This window comes from Pipra filicauda, unplaced genomic scaffold, assembly GCF_003945595.2.
Source record: "Pipra filicauda isolate LSUMZ 115617 unplaced genomic scaffold, ASM394559v2 scaffold391_size691406_pilon, whole genome shotgun sequence".
In the NCBI taxonomy this organism is placed as follows: Eukaryota; Metazoa; Chordata; class Aves; order Passeriformes; family Pipridae; genus Pipra; species Pipra filicauda.
In genome coordinates this window covers 173,012-190,019 of record NW_024104522.1, presented here as the reverse complement: position 1 = coordinate 190,019, position 17,008 = coordinate 173,012, and the positions used below count along the sequence as shown (strand labels likewise).

Genomic DNA, 17,008 nt, shown 5'->3' with positions numbered 1-17,008 from the left:
CCCACAGGCAGTGGGACAAGATCCCACACAGAGAATAAATTCCAGGAGATGGCTGTTTGGTCTGGCAAGTCAGAGCCCAGGCTGGGAGCCCAGGAAAACCTCTCCTCATTCTGATGTGGTGTCAGTTCTGGACTCTGCTTGGAGAGAGTTATCCTGGGATTCTTAAAGCAGATGAAGGTTTGACTTGCTGTGCTCGGGTCCCCAGAGCTGTTGGTGGGCAGCTGATTCTGCACCTCCCCTGAGTGTGCACCTCCCCTGAGTGTGCACCTCACCTGAGTGTGAACCTCACCTGAGTGTGCACCTCACCTGAGTGTGAACCTCACCTGAGTGTGCACCCCCTGAGTGTGCACCTCACCTGAGTGTGCACCCCCTGAGTGTGAACCTCACCTGAGTGTGCACCCCCTGAGTGTGAACCTCACCTGAGTGTGCACCCCCTGAGTGTGCACCCCCTGAGTGTGCACCTCACCTGAGTGTGCACCTCACCTGAGTGTGCACCCCCTGAGTGTGAACCTCACCTGAGTGTGCACCCCCCTGAGTGTGCACCCCCCTGAGTGTGCACCCCCTGAGTGTGCACCTCACCTGAGTGTGCACCCCCTGAGTGTGCACCTCACCTGAGTGTGCACCTCACCTGAGTGTGCACCTCCCCTGAGTGTGCACCCCCCTGAGTGTGCACCCCCCTGAGTGTGCAGCCCCTGAGTGTGCACCTCCCCTGAGTGTGCACCTCACCTGAGTGTGCACCTCACCTGAGTGTGCACCTCACCTGAGTGTGCACCCCCCTGAGTGTGCACCTCCCCTGAGTGTGCACCCCCCTGAGTGTGCAGCCCCCTGCCTGTGCCCCCTGTTCTCGGGGAGGGCCGTGAGTGGGTGTCCCTGAGCTGACACTGCAGGGGTTGCTGTGCTGGCTCTCCCCTGCCCTGCTGCCTGAGCCCAGCATTCCTCCTCCTGCCTCGCTCCCCTGCCTCACCTCCGTGGCTGTTTCCATTTCCTTAGGTTGCCTCCTAGGAAAACACAGCCTAGCAAATGCAATTTTTTCCACTCCATTGCTTCCAAGTTCTTTCTAACATTGCGTGTTGCTGCCCCTTGTGTGTCCAACAGCTACAGCGTTTACACTCAAATGACTTTCTGTCTTGTCTAATATCTTCTTTAGTCCAGTTTCACTCTGACTTCTAGAAATCCATTGTAATCATTTCAAGGGTGACATTTTCATGAACTCTGCTATTCCAGTGCCTGCTATGTTAGCATCTCCCATCTTATATCTCAGGCACTCTGCCATTTTTGTTACTTTCAGGTGGAACCCAGAAAGAGATTTATGAAATCAGCAATATCACTGAAAAATCCACAGGAGGGAGGATTCCACAATTATCTGTTCCTTCTGATCAGGACTGTTAACAGTTTAGCTACAGGGCAAGTAGAGAGTATATTGATGACTCTGACTGGATAAACTTTCCAGTGGAAATCAAGATTGAAATAGCAGCAAAGACCAGTGTCACAGCAGTGTTATCTGCAAAGAACAGAGGTTATGGAGAACCCAGTGTGCCCAGTGATTGGGCTGTGTCCCTGATGCAAGGACATGAGTTATTCAGCTTGGGGCACTAACCTTTTGTGGTTGCTTTCTCCCTCAGTTTTTCAGGGGAGAAGGTGGAAAGGATTTTCGGAGGGCTGGAGCAATATGATTTTGAATGCATGTCTTTTAATGACCCTCTGCAAGATTTAGTTCTTCAGTCTCTGTCTCCTGCAATCCAGTTGGATGCTAGGGTTTGTTCCTAAGCCAAGGAGAGAAGCAAAATGGCAGTCTTGAATTTGGCAGAAAATACCATCCCTGAGACTTTGTCAGGACAATACTGGTATTCCAGGCCTGTCCTGGTCAAACTGGGTTGCCTGGTGTGGCCACAGTATTTTATATTTATACTGAATTATCAGTGATGAAATTTGCCAAAATGGCAGAGTTGTGTTCTAAACTCTGTGCCTTTTTTTGGAAGATCATAACAGCAGCTCTGATCTTCTTGTTTTTAGTGTGAAGCTCAGTGTGGCCTTGTGGCACAGTGGCAGGGTTCTGGAGTGTCTGTGAAGCCTCTCCTGGGCCACAGCCCTGCAGGTTCCCACTGTGCCAGCCCAGAACTGGGGGCTGTCCCTGCCCCAAAGGAAGTGATCCTCCTTGCAGTGCCTGAGACTGTTTTATATCTATATTCTGGATTAACCAAGGAGCTGACACTTTCTCTTGTCTGGGTTGGTGGTGTGGAGATGAAAGGCTATAGGATGAAACATAAGCTTTTCCACAAAGGCCATTGTACAATATAGTTATTTTGAAGGCAAATTTTTTAGTTTGCAATAACATGAACCAAGAGCCAGCCTTCTTTTAACACAGATGAAAGTGCCCAAGTCCTTTGAAATTGAGAGGAGCTAGATACCTCCTGTATTTTTATAAATTTGGCTGTGGTGAGCAGCCTTGCCACTGCTCCCCCCTCCATCCCTGTGGCTGCTCTGAGTTGCTGTGCAGGCAGAGCTCTCACCATCTCTCATGAGGACACTGCTGCTGCTGTGGAATTTACATACCTGGTGCCAGGCTTACAGTTGCCTTTCATGTGCCGTGGTCCATGGATTAGGTCCAGGAAAGGGGTAGGTGAAGGAAAATAACTGTGAAAATACTGCAGGAGGTATGTTCCAGGCCGTTCTGAATGGCCCTTTCATCTTTGCCTCAAAAAAATCAGTGAGAGCTGTAGCTCTGTGAAAGGATCATGGCCATCTAACACTTTGGTTTCTTTATTGAAACTGAAACTTTTACAATGCTGCTTTGTTTTTTAGGGACTCTGTTTGGCAGAGATGTTTCATTGTGGAGTAGTGCTCTTAACCTCATCCTACCTTGCTTCTTTTGAAAATGGTCCTCTTCATCCTCCTTCAGACTCATCTTTAAGCCCCTTCTGTGTGATCCTGGCAGCAGCTGGCTGCTGGGTGGTCACTGTTTCCCACCCTGGCTGTGCTCTCTGGCAGTTGTTTGCTTTGGGGCACGAGCCCTGTGTGGCCTTTGTGCCCTGCTCTGCACCCTGCCGTGGGTGTGTGCCCCCTGGGATGTGTAGTGACTGCAGGCCACTCGCTGGGTGAGCAGTCCAGGGCTGAGGAGATGTGCTTTGCCCTGAGGTTGGATGCTGCTGCATCCCAGGTGCCTGTCTCTGCTTCACCAGACCCATCACAGCATGGAAAACTCAGCAGGCTTTGCTCTTGGGGGTCTCCTCTCACCTTTTGCATTGGTGATAACTGAGGCCATGCTTGCCCAGTCCTCCTGGGCTCTGCTCTTTCTGGATATGCCAATGACAGCAGGGCAAAGAATTGGAGAGAACTGCAATGAAGCAGCTGTTTGCTGTAGCAAGAACATCGGTACTGATTGGGCTCCCTGCATTGGGCAGTTGGTGCTTTCACCTTTAAAGTCCAACTCTAAGGCTCTTGCATAAACAGTGAAATAGGATTGGCTCCCAGGGGAACAGTTTATACAGTTAAATCTAAGTATTACTGGAAAAGGAAAATAGAACCTTCATTTCTGACTTCACCAGGGCACCAATGTCCTTACGTCTGTGGAATTCCTTTGCAGAGAGAAATCCTGGGAAGAGCTTTTTCTTGAATTAGGTTACTTAATGTTGTTCTTAATATAGTAATGTTTTCACAGCGTCTCTTCCATATCCTCAGGTCTTGCTGCCCAGAATATTCAACAGTCCCTCAGTGAATCTTTCCAGCCTATAGTTTTGGAAAACTCAGGGTGTGGTTTTGTATGTTTATCCGTATCTTATTTGTGAGTTCCTCAAAAACAGTACAGTCTGATTCTTCCTAAGCTGCCCTGGGTGAAGCCTTTGCTTTCAGTCTGAATGGCTTTTACCTGCATATTGAGCAATTTAAAAATAAAAACTGTAAAAAGAGAAAAACCCCAACATATGGGAAGACTGTGTCAGCATTAGTGCAGGTCTGCTCTCACTCGCAGGATTATTCACATACAGTTGTTTGCAGACAGAATGTCTGTCCATTCCTGCACACAAGGTTGGCTACTGGAAAAGAGTGAAGATGATGGAGAGCAGGACTTTCCTACAGCTGGTGTTGGTGAGGTTTTTTGGGGGACAGAGAAGGTGGCTCAGAGCTCTCCAGGGCGTCTGGGTGCAGAGCAGGACCTTCCTCAGTGCCTTCCAGCCCCAGAGCCCCAAGAGATCAACAGGCACTGCAGGCCCGGCCAGGGCCGGGGGGTGTTTGCAGGGATGTCCCCTCTGCTTTAGAGGGACAGAGCTGAAGCCCAGGATGTGACAGCTCTGGCTGGCTGGGTCCAGTCACTGCTGTGGCACCAGTGAGGCTGCACTGGGGCTGGGTCCAGACAGTGCAGGATCAGAGCAGCTGCATTTGCTGACAGAATGGCCCCATCCAATATCTGCCATGGCAGTCAGACTGGGAACCTTGGAAGAAACACGCAAAACCTCAGTGCCTTCCTGTGCTGAGCAAAACCTGGGCTGAGGGCAAAACCTCTGGCTGTGGGAGGGAACTGTGGGCCAGTGATGTGTCCTGGCTGTTATTGCCTGAGGCACTGTTGGGTGCTGTGGTCAGGTTAGAGCCTCCAGGAATGAGACACTGATTCATCTGTGGTCAGTGTGTTTTTAAAATAACACCACTAAACTGTCAGTCTGGTTTCTCCTGGCCAAGTGTGGCCACTGCAAGGCTCTTTTCCATAGGGTTCCCCTGTGCTGGTGACCTGAATTTTCACCTTCCTCTCTCAGTGTGTTTCTTCAGATATTTGTGCTGCCTGGTCCAGGCAGGAGAATCCTGCTGCCACTCAGACAAGTGTGGCCACTTTTACAGAGGAGAATGTGGCTGTAGAAGCCACAGGGCAGTGGTGCTGGTGCTCTGTGCTGCATTGCCAGTACAAAGCATTCCCAACACTGTGTGTGGGGACAAAGCTGGGCTGCTGCAGTGGAAGGCCGGCAGTGGAGCTCGGCACAGGGCAGAGGGGTGTGGCTGGGCTCGTCTGACAGCACCAAGAGGTGACTTCTCCCCACTGCTCTGCTTGGGTTTGGATTTGGGGAGCTGGGGGTCGAGTGTAGTCCCGTGCAGCTTGTGCCATACCCTGCTATTAAAACAGTTCCTGCCAGGTTTGTTCCTGCAGGGGAAGAAGGGAGGCTGGAGGGTTCAGACGGCAATCGACTGGGAGGCAGAAATAAATCAAGTGGTGAGCTCTTAATGGGGAACATGCTCAGTTGGTTTGGTTTCCCTCCCCACCCATCCCACTCTTTTGAATCCGTGGCACAGTCCTGAGAGCAGCTTGAGAAGGGAAGTGATTTCAGACTGGAGATGACCTCATCCATCTCCAGCTCCGAGGCGGAGCAGCCTTTGGAGGCACTGCCAGAGCTTCCACTGCTCTTTGAAGGGCACGGGTGAGGGCTAGGGCTCCAGGAGAGCCCTGTGCCTCCTGGAGAGCCCTGGGCACGGACGGGGGGGCTCTGGCCCCGAGCCCTCCTGCAGTCTGCCAGCCCCCCAAGTGTGGGTATAGCCCCAGGAGATCCTGTCTGCCCCTGTTACCAGGATTTAGGGCTGCTTGTGATGTCTGAGCTGTTGTGCTGCTCTCTGCAGAGGTTGTGGCCTCTTCAGGGAGGGGACAGGAGGTGTGGTGTGTCCTGTTTGTGCTGGTGGAGAGAACAGCCCCAGTGTTGGGAGCCAGCCCTGTGTGTCTGCCCGAGGAAAGGGCTGTACCTGGGTGCTGTAACATGGTGCTCCCAGGCCCCACTGCTGAGGGGGTTCCCCACTGCCAGCATGTGGTGACAGACACGTGGTGCCAGCACTCGCTGCCTGGCAGGCTCAGGACCTTGGCAGTGCCCTGCATCTGTGGCCTCCTGTGTGTGAGCCCCAGCAGCATCCCAGAAAGGGGCCATTGTCCCTGAGCCCTGCCTGTTGCCGGAGTCAGGAGGGCACAGTAAAGATGTGTCCCGGCGGGAGCCTGGAACGGGCTCGTGTGCCAGAACAAAGGAGGCTTTGTCCTGGGCACTGCCCTCGGCGGGAGGTTTGTCAGCTCTGGAGCTGGGGTGGTGACATGGGGCTCTGTGCCCAGCCCTGCTGCACTGCCTGGGGCCTGCCCCCACTCTGGGTGAGCTGGCAGCCTGGGGCAGGGTCATGGGCTCTGCCTTTGCTCTGGGAGGTCTTGGCAGCAGGTCCTGCCTGCCCGAGCCTGGCTGTGCCTGGTGGGCCATGCAGAGGGCTCTCCTGGTGTCCAGGGTCAGCTGGGCTGTGCAGGATCTCCTGGTGTCCAGGGTCAGCTGGGCTGTGCAGGATCTCCTGGTGTCCAGGGTCAGCTGGGCTGTGCAGGATCTCCTGGTGTCCAGGGTCAGCTGGGCTGTGCAGGATCTCCTGGCCTGCAGGCTCAGCAGCCCTGTGTGTGTGTGGCTGAAGCTGGGTGTGTCCAGGTGCTGTGTGCTCTCTGCAAGGCATAAAGGCCCCAGGAGCAGCCTCGGGGTGACTGGGGCAGGGCTGTCATGGACCAGGATGGCAATGTCACTGTATCTGGGGCTTTGAGGAGAAGTGTCTCCTGGGCAGAGTTCAGCAGAGCAGGGCTGAGTGGGACAGCTTGACAATATGTGACAGCAGAGCAAAGGCAGATTGGAGAAGCAGGGAAGCTGTTATGCTCAGGCTGTTACACTAAACAACACGAGTTACAGGAGGATACACTTTAGAGAAAGCTCTTTTCCAGCCAGACCTGAGGTCTGGCTGCTCTCCTGTCTCTGGTTGCAGCATTGGTGCTGTGTTGGTGTGGGGCTGAGTGTGATCCAGGTGATCCAGAGGTACCTTTTCCAGAAGGGTGTGGTTGGAAGTGGGATAATCAAAACCACAGGCAGGCAGAGAAGCTGGTGATGGGATTGAGGCAGTAGGACAAGATCATATTGGAAAGGATTCCCTCCATGGAGCTGTGTAGGATGCTCTAGGATTTTGGTTCTGTGGTAGTTTTGTGCAGTTGGTTGCTGCCACTGCAGTATCAGTGTGTAACTGCTGCTGGGTTTTGTTCGTGGTATGTCCTGAATTCCATCCCTTCTCACCTAAGAGCACTGTTCTCCAGGAACACTCAGTTCCACTCTCTCCAAGCAAGACCAGGAAAACTTTGTTGTGAAGGAAAGGAGAACTTAGTACATGTTCTGCTGCTCTCTGCTGTGGCCGTGAGTCTACCACAGGCACCAGATCTTCCAAAGGGAGGAATCTCTGAGGGGAATTGCAGGGCCCAGGGGCAGGCTGAGAGGAGCATAATGTCTTTTCTGGCTCTGAAAAAATGTGTGCTCAGAGAGGAAGCAGCAACCACAGGAAAAGGGTAGTTGCTGAGCACAAATTGCCAAGAATTAAGCAATCTGTTTTATGGTATGAAACCTCCTGTTGAGCAAGAGCACTGTTTTCCCTGCCAAGGCGGGTGTGACTGGTAAACCGAGGTGGCAAAGTCCTCCCTCAGTTCAGCTGCCAGACAGGGCCAATATTTCCTTAGCCCTCCCCACACAGGGTGTCCCCAGTTTGCATCCCTTTCCTCCTCCTGCTATTCTGTTCAGAAGCTGCCTAGACTCTCCCATGCCACATGCTGCTGTTTTCATCTCCACTCTCTGCTTTTTGTGCTTTTGTACCATTTAGAGCTGCACAAGCACCACTGGCACATCGGGCTCTTTTTCAGGGCACTTGCTCTGTAGCTGCTCCTGTGAGCCAGCACATAAATGGAAGCAGATGGCACCATCTCAGCGGTCAGGAGGAACCTCTCACTGCTGCAAAACTGCTCCTGAAGTTTGGGGCTGGACTGGAGCAGACAAGGCTGCTGTGCTGGGGGGGCTGGCCCTGGCTCTGTGCTGGGGTGCCTGCCATCACCCCTCTGCTGCAGGAGCACTGCTGAGCCGACCTCCCAGCCCGGAGAGCTGCGCTGTGTCCACAGCAGCCTCAGGCAGGGTGTTCCTCTGGGTCCCACAGAGCCATCAGGACCTGCCAGTGTCCATCAGTCTGGGTAAATGATCCATGTGGTCTCCGTGTCTGAGTTCCAGACCTTGCAGTTCACACCTGCACTGTGGAAGGGCATGGGATGCTCTCTGGTATCCGACACACTCTCTGCTGAGACTCTTACCCAGATACTTCTTCATCTTTTGCTCTGTTTCACTACAAACTCAGACTAACTAGTCTCATTTTTTCCATACTGGTCAGCATCCCTCTGATAAGGAGAAGCAACACTCAGCAGTTACTGACTATTACTCTTAAGTATGGAAGAAACTGTTTAAATTCCCTTTGACAGCACAGTTTGATTTAGATGTTCAGTGACTTGAAGTTTTCTCCCATCATCACAGTATTTAATAAAATGTGAATCTCCAGTCATGCTGCAGGGCACAGGGAAGTGGCAAGTTGTGCAGCAGAGGTGTAACCAGGCCTGGTGTTTGCTGGAGCAAGGGGGGGGGGGGGGGAGAAGGGGAGAGAAAGGTGTTGGAGAGCATCTCGATTCCCTTTTTGATTATTCTGACATCTCCCCCTGGCATGGCCTCGGTGTCTGCGCTGGGTACCAGGGGCTGGTGTGAACACTGGATGGCTGCACAGCTGCAGGCAAATGGGGAACAATCCTGGTCCCCAGCTGCCTTGCAGCTCTTACCTTTTCTTCTTCATTCAGGCAGCAAAGTGCCAGGCTCTGTGTCTGCCTGGCTGGTCCCAGGGCCCCCCACAGTGCTGGGCACCTCTGGGGCAGCCGGGGCTGCGATGCCCTTTGGGAACACCGAGCCACACTCCTGCTGTGCAGCAGCAGCTCTGATCCAGTGCAGTCACTGGTGTGTGCCGTGGGCCAGGCCCTGGGAAGCCCAGCCAGGCTGCAAGTGGTAGAAGAGGCACCCACTGCTCAACGGCTGCAGTGTCTGGGGCCTCGTGTCCCGCGAGCCTGGCACAGCCGGTAACGCTCCACCCGGCTCTTGGTGGGCAGCCAGCAATGGGCTGGCACGGATCAGAGGGGAGACAGTCCAGCTGCAAGCTCCTGAAATCTTCCAAAAGGCTTTTCACAGCCCCTTCCCGAGGGCAGCCAGGTGCAGAGTAGAAGCTGGGAGTCTGGAGGGTTGGCATCGGAGAGCTGTGAGATCTGTGCTCTGCATGGACTCAGGACACTGCCCATGGAGAACACAGTATGTTACCGGGTACAAGAGATCAGAACGGACAGATTGTCCCTGGAAACCTCAGTCTGTACATCTCCTGTTAGGGAGGATCTGTGGGGGAGTTGTTAATCCCAGCAGGATAACTCCTCTGCTGTCCTCTGTCAGGTGGAGCCGATGTGTCTGTGCATCTCTGCAGGTCCTGGGGCTGCTTGGGCAACCACCAGGGCTTCAGGTACCAGTATTGCTTCCCAGAAAGCCACTGCTTAGTGGCAGGGGAGGACAGATATCTTGTGTGCTCAGTGAGGATCTCTGTGGATACTTCATCTGGGCACACATCCCTTCCCTTCTCTGGGAGCTCTGAGAGACAGCTCTGTGTTGATTTACCCCAATTTTATCACTGCTCCATCTCTTCCTCAGGTTTCCTGCAGGAAGGTGTTATGATCTTTTTCTGAGAGCACCTCACACCATGGCTGAGAATGAGGTACGCTTCTTAGGCCCTGCCCAAAAGAGTGTTTTGCACCACTGCTCATAAATGGAGGTGTGCTGCAACCCCAGCCCAGCTGATTGTTATTCCTGGTGATTAGCTAACTGCTTCCAATTGCCAAAAACAGTCATTGAATTCACGCTGTGATTTCTGTGTCACTCGGGGAGAAGGGGCAGGTGTGGGAGGGGCAAGGGGCAAGTTGTGTTTGCCAGGCTGAAAAGGACAAATGGTGCTGCAGCAAAGCACTCAAATCATCCCACAGTTCATTTCTGCTGTTTGTATTGAACCAAGAGCAACATCCAGGGGAAGAAGGGTGCAGAATTTCCCTCTGACTAATGCTGCTGGATTGTGCAGGGCTGTGGGGGAACTGCCAGCCAGAGAAACCATCAGGAGGGGAAAGGAAATGGAAAGGGAATCTAATTATCCATCTGCAAAGACAGACGCTGGTCCCGACACAGGGCCCAGCCCTGGGCAGGCTGGTGTGGGCAGTGACGTTTGCACGGACTGTTTTTATGGTGAGGCTGGGAAGCAGCTCCCGGGGGTCCCCTCTGGGATGGCAGATGGTCCAGCACATCCCGGGGAGTCGCGTGAGACTGGAAGCCACAGGGCTGCTTTTGCTGGGAACGCTGCCCCGTGCTGGGCTGGGAGGGACAGCGCCCTGCAGCCAGTCCGGCTGTGCCTGCAGCACGGGCAGGGCTGTGCAGGGAGGAGGGTGCGTGCCTGGCTCCCTCTCAGCAGGCACATCTTGGTCAGAGGGGCTGGTGCCACAAGCCCAAGGCTGGGGAAGGAAGGTGGAGGTCCCCGTGTGGCTCTGCCAGCTCAGCGTGCGGGGGGCTGTGCCTCGTGTTCCTCGGTGGGACTGCGCTGGGCCAGCCCAGCAGGGAGGGACGGTGGGAGGCTGGAGCCTGGGGGTCTGAGCACTGAAGGGAGACCTACAGGAGATGCCCTGGGAAGGAGAAGGGGCCTCTACCTCCTTGTCTGCAGAGCTTTTTGGGGTTATTGCTCACATGGGCTAAAGCCAGCTTTCTTCTCTTTGGGCACTTCCCAGGAGTGAAGGTTGCTTTAGAGAGCTGCCTTTTCCCCCTTAACTAATGGAATTAAAAATTATTTGGTGAGTTAAGAGTAGGCTTATTCTCCTCTCTTGTGGCCATCAGCTACTCCTAAAGTTATGTTAATTGTAGCTGGGAGATCCACATAGAGGTTGGGAGCCATCCCAAGACAGTTTGCTTTCATTCTCCCAGTACTGTTTTCAGGAGCCTGCTGGGTTAAGAAAGACCTTGCAGACCTGGGACTATCAGTGAGATGGGTGAACTGGGGATGAACCAGAAGCATCCCTGATTGAGTGAAGCACCCCTTTTCCCGTCTTACTTGTCCCCTGCCTTGCTCCCCATGGTCAGTGCTCAGTGTGCTGTTTGCAGGGGTGGTGCCCCAGCCTGGATTATCTTCCCCGGTGCTGCCTTTGGGTTCGCTCCCGCTGGCCCAGGCGGGAGCGTCTCCCATGCTCAGAGGCCGGGATGTCCTCTCCGGGTCAGGATTCGGCCTCTGGGGTAGACAGGCCCGATCCTGCATCCCTTACTCACGTGAGCAGTCGTCTCTATTTCAAAGGGACTACTCGGTGAGTAAGGATCGCAGGATTGGGACCACTACCTGTAACTTAAACTGGACCTTCTGTAGGATCCTGTCCCCAGCCTTTTCCTGTTCGTGTATGGTAACATGCGTCAAGAGCTTCCAAAACTGCTGGTGCTCTTGTCATTTGGATGGAGAACCTGAGAGCTGGAAGAAGCAGTGCTCTTGCACTTCAGAGGATAAATCACCATTATCTTCCATCCTCTCCTACCAAACAGCTCCAAGCCCAGCCAGCTTCTGTGCCACAGAGCAACGTGTACCTGTTTGTCTCCCACGTGTTGCTGTTCCTGGCTTCCCAGGGCTGGCAGGGCACTCCTCTCTCTGGTTTTCCCAGCTGTAGCTTTGAGATGAGAGCCTGGGATTCTGTTTAAGCCTGATTTGTGCTGCAGAGCTGGAGAATGAAGCAGGGGGAGAGGTGAGCAGTGGTAGTGCTGAGACTGCCGCAGACCTTCCTGCGCCACTTGGTTTCTCCTCCTGTCTGAACAGGCTAAATTTGGAAACCTCCACCCTGTGCTAAGGTTTTGAATGCATTCGCAATCGGAGGTGTCCGTGCCTGTGACCCTGTGCGAGGTGGAAGCAACGAGGGGGGCGGGTTTGAGCCGCACGTGGATTTCTGCGCGGCCCTGGCCGGGGAAGGGCTCGGACACGGCCCTGCCACGGGCCGGCTTCTCCCTCGCGTGGAACGAGCCGGTACCGCAGCGGCTCCTCCGGGGAGGGGACACGCAGCGACCGGGCTGTGCCAGAGATCCAGCCAGCTCCACGGCTGCCCGCTTTGTTACACCCTGCAGGTTATCCGAGATGAGGAGCTGAGGGCAGGGAGCGCTGTGAACTCGCTCCAGAGCGAGTCACGAGTTTAAACAAGCGGGAGGCAATTTATGGTCGTTGGTCCTTTTTGAGAGCTGGAAGTGGAAGCATGGCATGAGTCACACTGTGCTTCTTGGGAAGCACGAGGCACTTCAAGTGGAAGCAGGGAGCACAAATACCTTTGGAATGGAATTCGATAGATTTCTGGAGGGATTAGGTGACAAAACAGCAGTGATCCTTGAGCAGAAATTAATGCTTGACCTGTGGGGTAGGTAAAAGAGAAGACAAGATCTTAGTTGCTGTGTGGATTGTGCTTGTGGCACTGAATGTACAGGGTATTAATCCCGTGCTTTGGAATTTCTTCACCTCTGGCCTGGTATCTTGCTTTTCCTTGAGCATCAAAGAATGAAGCCTGGCTCAAGTGTCAGGGCTCTGATGCTCCCAGTAGCGACTCACATGGAGCCTTGCTTGCAAGTTCAAGGTTAAATTAATCATCAGAATTTAGATCAGCAAGGCATTTTCCCTTTGATCAGGTCAGCAGGAGCCTCAGGGTAAGTGTGCAGCTCTGCTGGTGATGGAGCAGCAGAGTTCAGAGGCCCATGAGACTCATCCGTCTGAAGTCAGCACTGACTTTCCATGTAGCAGGAGAGGAGGCAGCAGGAGAAGAAGGTGGCAACTGAGTCCTGGAGGTTCCCAGTTCTGCACCTGCAAGGAGGATACCTGCAGTTCCTCAGCCTCCATCACCCTGGTCCAAGGTGGGAGTGGTTTTACTGCCTGCTGCTGCTCCTGTTCAACTTGACCAAAGAGCTCCTCTGGAACTGCCCTTCCCGTCATCCTAGAAAACTGCCAGGAAGAAAATTTCCCTTCTGTGGGGAATTCTGAAAATAGCTTTGTCTGCTTCAGAGGAAAAAACATAAATGCTGTTATTACGTGGCTCTGCTGCCCCTGCCAAGCCATGGATGTGCTGTTTCACAGCTCTCCTGCTCAGCCAGCCTGGCTGGGTGCATCCCTGGGGGACCCTGGTCCTGTTGCCCAGCTCTGTGCTGCTCAAGAGCATCTGTCTGGATCAGGCTGAAGATTTTTCCTTCTGTGACACGCTCCTGGTTGTTCACCGAGGATGGAGCCTGAGCACTGCAGCCCCTGGGCCACAGCATATCTGCCAGAAACCTGGTGCCAGCCAGACTTGGGGGCGTGGTGGAGACACCGGGTTGTGGCCCCAGGGTGACCAGTGCAGACTCTGCAAGTCAGGTGCTCTGTGGAGCCACTGCCAGAGACCTGCAGTTCCCAGAGCAGCAGTGGGAGCTCTGGGAGCAGGGCAGGAGTACGGCTGAATGTGTCCTTCCCATTGGTGAGCAGAGAGTTGCTCAGGAAGCTGTGTGGCAAGGGACAGGTTCCTCCAGCACCACCAGTGCCGTCATCTCCTGTCACTTCATTATACATGCTGTGGTATTACCCCCCCAGTTGGTTTCTATGGCTGCATAGAAAGGTGGAAAGCAGATCTTACAGGTAGGTTCAGAACCCAGACTTGAAGTTAAATTAATTCTGTGGTGTGCTGGGTTTGTCTGCTTAACAAACACGCAGATACTTCCTTGTTCTGAAATGTCTTCAAAGCTTGGTTGTAAGGTCCAGAATACATCCAATTTGCTATTCCAATTGGATTAGAGATGAGGCTGCAATAGAGTCTGGACAACAGATGAATCTGCACCATGTGGAAGCAGATCCACATCAACCAAAACTAGGATCTGGGAGCTACGTTTGGGCCCTGCTTTTTGGGAGCTTTCCGGACCGCTGAGACCTTCACCAACAGCCATAATCGGCACATTTTGGTGAGAGCAGGTTTCCTCCAGCAAACCTTTGTCTCAGCTGCGTCAGGCAGGATCTCTGCTGAAATCCCGCAGCTGAGCGAGCCCATCTGTCAGGCGGAGCCGGGCTCTGGCAGGGACCGCATCCGGCCCGTGCGCGGCCCCTCCGCGGGACACTGCGGCGACATCGGCCCGGCCGCCCCGGCCTTTGTCCTGTCCTCCCGCAGGCTCCTCCCGCGGCACAGGCGGAGGCAGGAAATCCCGGGCAGCTGCCTGGGAGCCTTCCCCCGCCGCTCCTCGCCTCTCCGCCTCGCCTCGGCCCCGCGGCCGAGCCGGCCCCGCGTGTGTGCGCGCGTGGGCGGGGGGGCTGCCGCATGGATTTGGCGAGGGCTGGCCGGGAACACATGGGTTGGGGTGCTGCGGCTGGCCCGCGGTGGCTGTCCGTCCGTCCCGCCGGCCGCGCTCATGGACGCGATCATCCTGCAGGAGCGGCTGGTGGAGCGGCTGCTGTCGCCGCGGCCGCAGGCACCGCGGAGCCACCCGGGCCGGCTGAAGGTACGGGGTATTTATAGCGCTGCGCGACCCGGGGAGCGGCGGGACACGGGGGGAGGATGGTGCCCGAGCGGGCGTGTGCGGCACAGGATGAGCCCTCCGAGGAGCAGAGGAGCGGCAAGGCGCCGGTAAGGGAGGGATGGCGGGGACGGGAGGCAGGGGAGCAGCCCCGGGGAGCGGGGCCGAGGGGCGAGCGGCGCAGCCGGAGATGTGCGACATTTTGGTTATTTGGTGCAGCGATTCCCTCCGCGAATGGCGTTTGTGCGCTGGGGGGGCTCAGGGCGGGAGGCAGCGCCGTGTGCCCACACGCAGTCCGGTTTGTGTTAATTAACAGCGTGTTAATGCCGTGCTTTGCTGGCCCGCCTTCCTTCTCTGCAGCGAGCGCTGGTGGGCGAGTGGTTGCCGAGGCTGCTCAGCCCCAGGCCCGAGGCGCAGATGTCCGCGGCAGATGCCCGGGGCTGCTCGTGGCTCTGTGCGGTAAAAGGACGCAGAGGGTCCGGCTCCCTCCGGGCTGGGCTGGGCTGGCTCGGATGTGGGGCCGTGCCTGGCCGGGGGAGCGGCTGCAGGAGGGGCCCGGCAGGAGCTGGAAGGTTGTGCTGCAGGCTGGGACAGCGGCAGGCCCCTTCCCCCTGCAGAAGCAGAGCCAGAAGCAGCAGGATCCTAGCACAGCTCCATCATTTCTGGCGTTTGCTCCAGACCCTGATAGGGGCTATTCTTCAAATTCGTTGTGGTCCCATCGTGTTTAATTTTAGCCTTTTTGAATATACCCAGCAAGGCCCCATTTATCCCCTGGCTGAATGGAGAAGTCACATGAGTCCTGGGTTGTTTTAAAAAGCATCTCCACCACAGAGGTGAGGAGGGGATTGGGAAGGACAGACGTGATGGAGGCTGTGCAGTGTGCTCTGCCTTGGAGCTACAGACAGCACTGCCCACACCTCGGTACCGGGATAGCTTCTCCAACAAACCCACCGGGGCTTTGTTGCTTGGCTTGAGCTCCCAGGGAGAGCACTGCCTACCAGGCAGCCCTGGCCACCTCGCTGGGTATTGGGGGATGTGAGGATGTGACATGTTGCTGTCATGTCCTCAAACCAGGATGTGTGCTGAGGGAGAGCACGGGCATGGTTTGCTTGGCCTTGGGTGCTTTGATTTGTGACAGAGTCCCAAAGATTGGCCACTGCTCTTGGTGGCCTCTGCTGTGGTACATGGGGCACGTTTCCAGGCACAGGGGAGTGGGATGCCAGCAGGAACAAAGGCAGCTCCATGGAGCTGGCAGTGGGGAGAGGGGCTCCTTGTGCCAGAGTGCTGCTGGCTCGGCTGGCCGGGCCCTTTCCCGACAGCTGGAGCTGGAAGGGAAGCGTGGTGCCGTGACCAGCTGTCCTGGCTTCTGTCAGCGTGAGGGGAGCTGGCTTGGGAGGGTTGAGAGCACGCAGAGGGGGCAGTGATGCCTCCAGAACTCCCTCAGTCCAGGTCTCTCATCTGATTAATGGGTTTTAGCTTTTCACAACCCAGAAAGCCTCCTGCCTCCTTCAGTAGTCCTCCCAGGCCTCTACATTCTCTTCAGTGCTCTCCGTCCCGTGCACAGTTGCACTGCATATACCGCCCTTGTTGGGTCTGACGGAGGTAGTGAGTGGTGTAATGCTTTGAGCAAGGCACACCCTGGGCTCAGGAGGCTCCCTGGGCTCCTTAAGTGCTTTATTGATGGTGGCACACTGGCAGAGACAGTGGCACGTGCCCAGATACGGCTGGGATAGGAGCACACATCGGGTACCTCAAAGCCCTGATGAGGAACCATGGATCAAGGCTGGCCATGGTGCAGGGACCACACTGCTGTCCGTGAGAGAGGGCTGTTGTAAGAAGGGGATCCCTCCTCAAGTTCCCCCTGGATCTCTTGCCTTTGCCCTTGGCAGACATGCTGGCCATCAGCCCCAGCAGGGCTCTGCAGTGCACCCATGGCTGCTCAGAGGGAGACTTGGCTGAGGACAGGGCTTTTCCCCTTGCAGCTCTGGCTGCCTCCCACAGTGAGGGAAGCTCTTCTCTTGGTGTTGGGCTCAGCACTGACCTTCCTTTCTGTGAGGGGAATGACTGCGTGAGTCAAGGGCAAAGGGCAGTGTCCTCCACCAGCTGGGATTTGCTCATATGGAATGTGGTGATTCCTCCGAGCTGTGGGGAGGCACCCAGAGGAATGGTAAATCCATGTTGTCTTGGTTGGGTTGAACAGAAATGGGAGATCAGGTTCAGCCAGTTACACCTGGCAGAAGTAAATGGAGTTGCCCCAGAGTCTCCATTGCCAGCCCTTAGTCATCCAGGTTAAAACCCAAAGAAAAGAGGAGAAACACACCCTGCACCTCGGCTCTGGTTTTATTAGCACAGGACTAGTACTATTTCACGTGTCAGGTCACTAGAGAGAGCAGGTGATCATTGTCTTTCCAAAGTCTGGTAAAGGTCAGGGCAGGAGAAGCACAAAGGGAAGTATGTTGTATATCTGTGGTGCTTGCTGGGAAACACTGGACCTTCTAGTGTGAGGTGGGGGCTGTTCATGTCCCCTTTGGTCGTGTTCATGGATGTGTTCACTGGGAAGCGAAGCAGCTGAGACGCAGCCCTGGCACCAAGGGACACAGGCTGGAAGCAGCCTCTTCTTT

General features: G+C 55.1%; 1 protein-coding gene across 4 annotated transcripts in view; it reads left to right on the top strand.

Annotated features, from left to right (window-relative positions):
• The window catches only part of SEPTIN5 (septin 5), a 40,007-nt gene that overhangs the window by 10,632 nt on the left and 12,367 nt on the right, over window positions 1–17,008 (top strand). Inside the window, exon 3 of one of the 4 annotated variants that reach the window (XM_027733150.2) lies at window positions 9,519–9,582. The exons of 1 other annotated variant lie outside the window; for it this stretch is intronic. In XM_027733150.2, coding sequence (XP_027588951.1) covers window positions 9,568–9,582 — 15 coding nt within the window. In that variant the 5' untranslated portion in view covers window positions 9,519–9,567. Of the gene's footprint in view, window positions 1–9,518; window positions 9,583–14,075; window positions 14,373–14,412; window positions 14,498–17,008 lie in introns of those variants that run through there. 2 more of the 4 variants (XM_027733146.2, XM_027733147.2) reach the window with 2 other exon arrangements.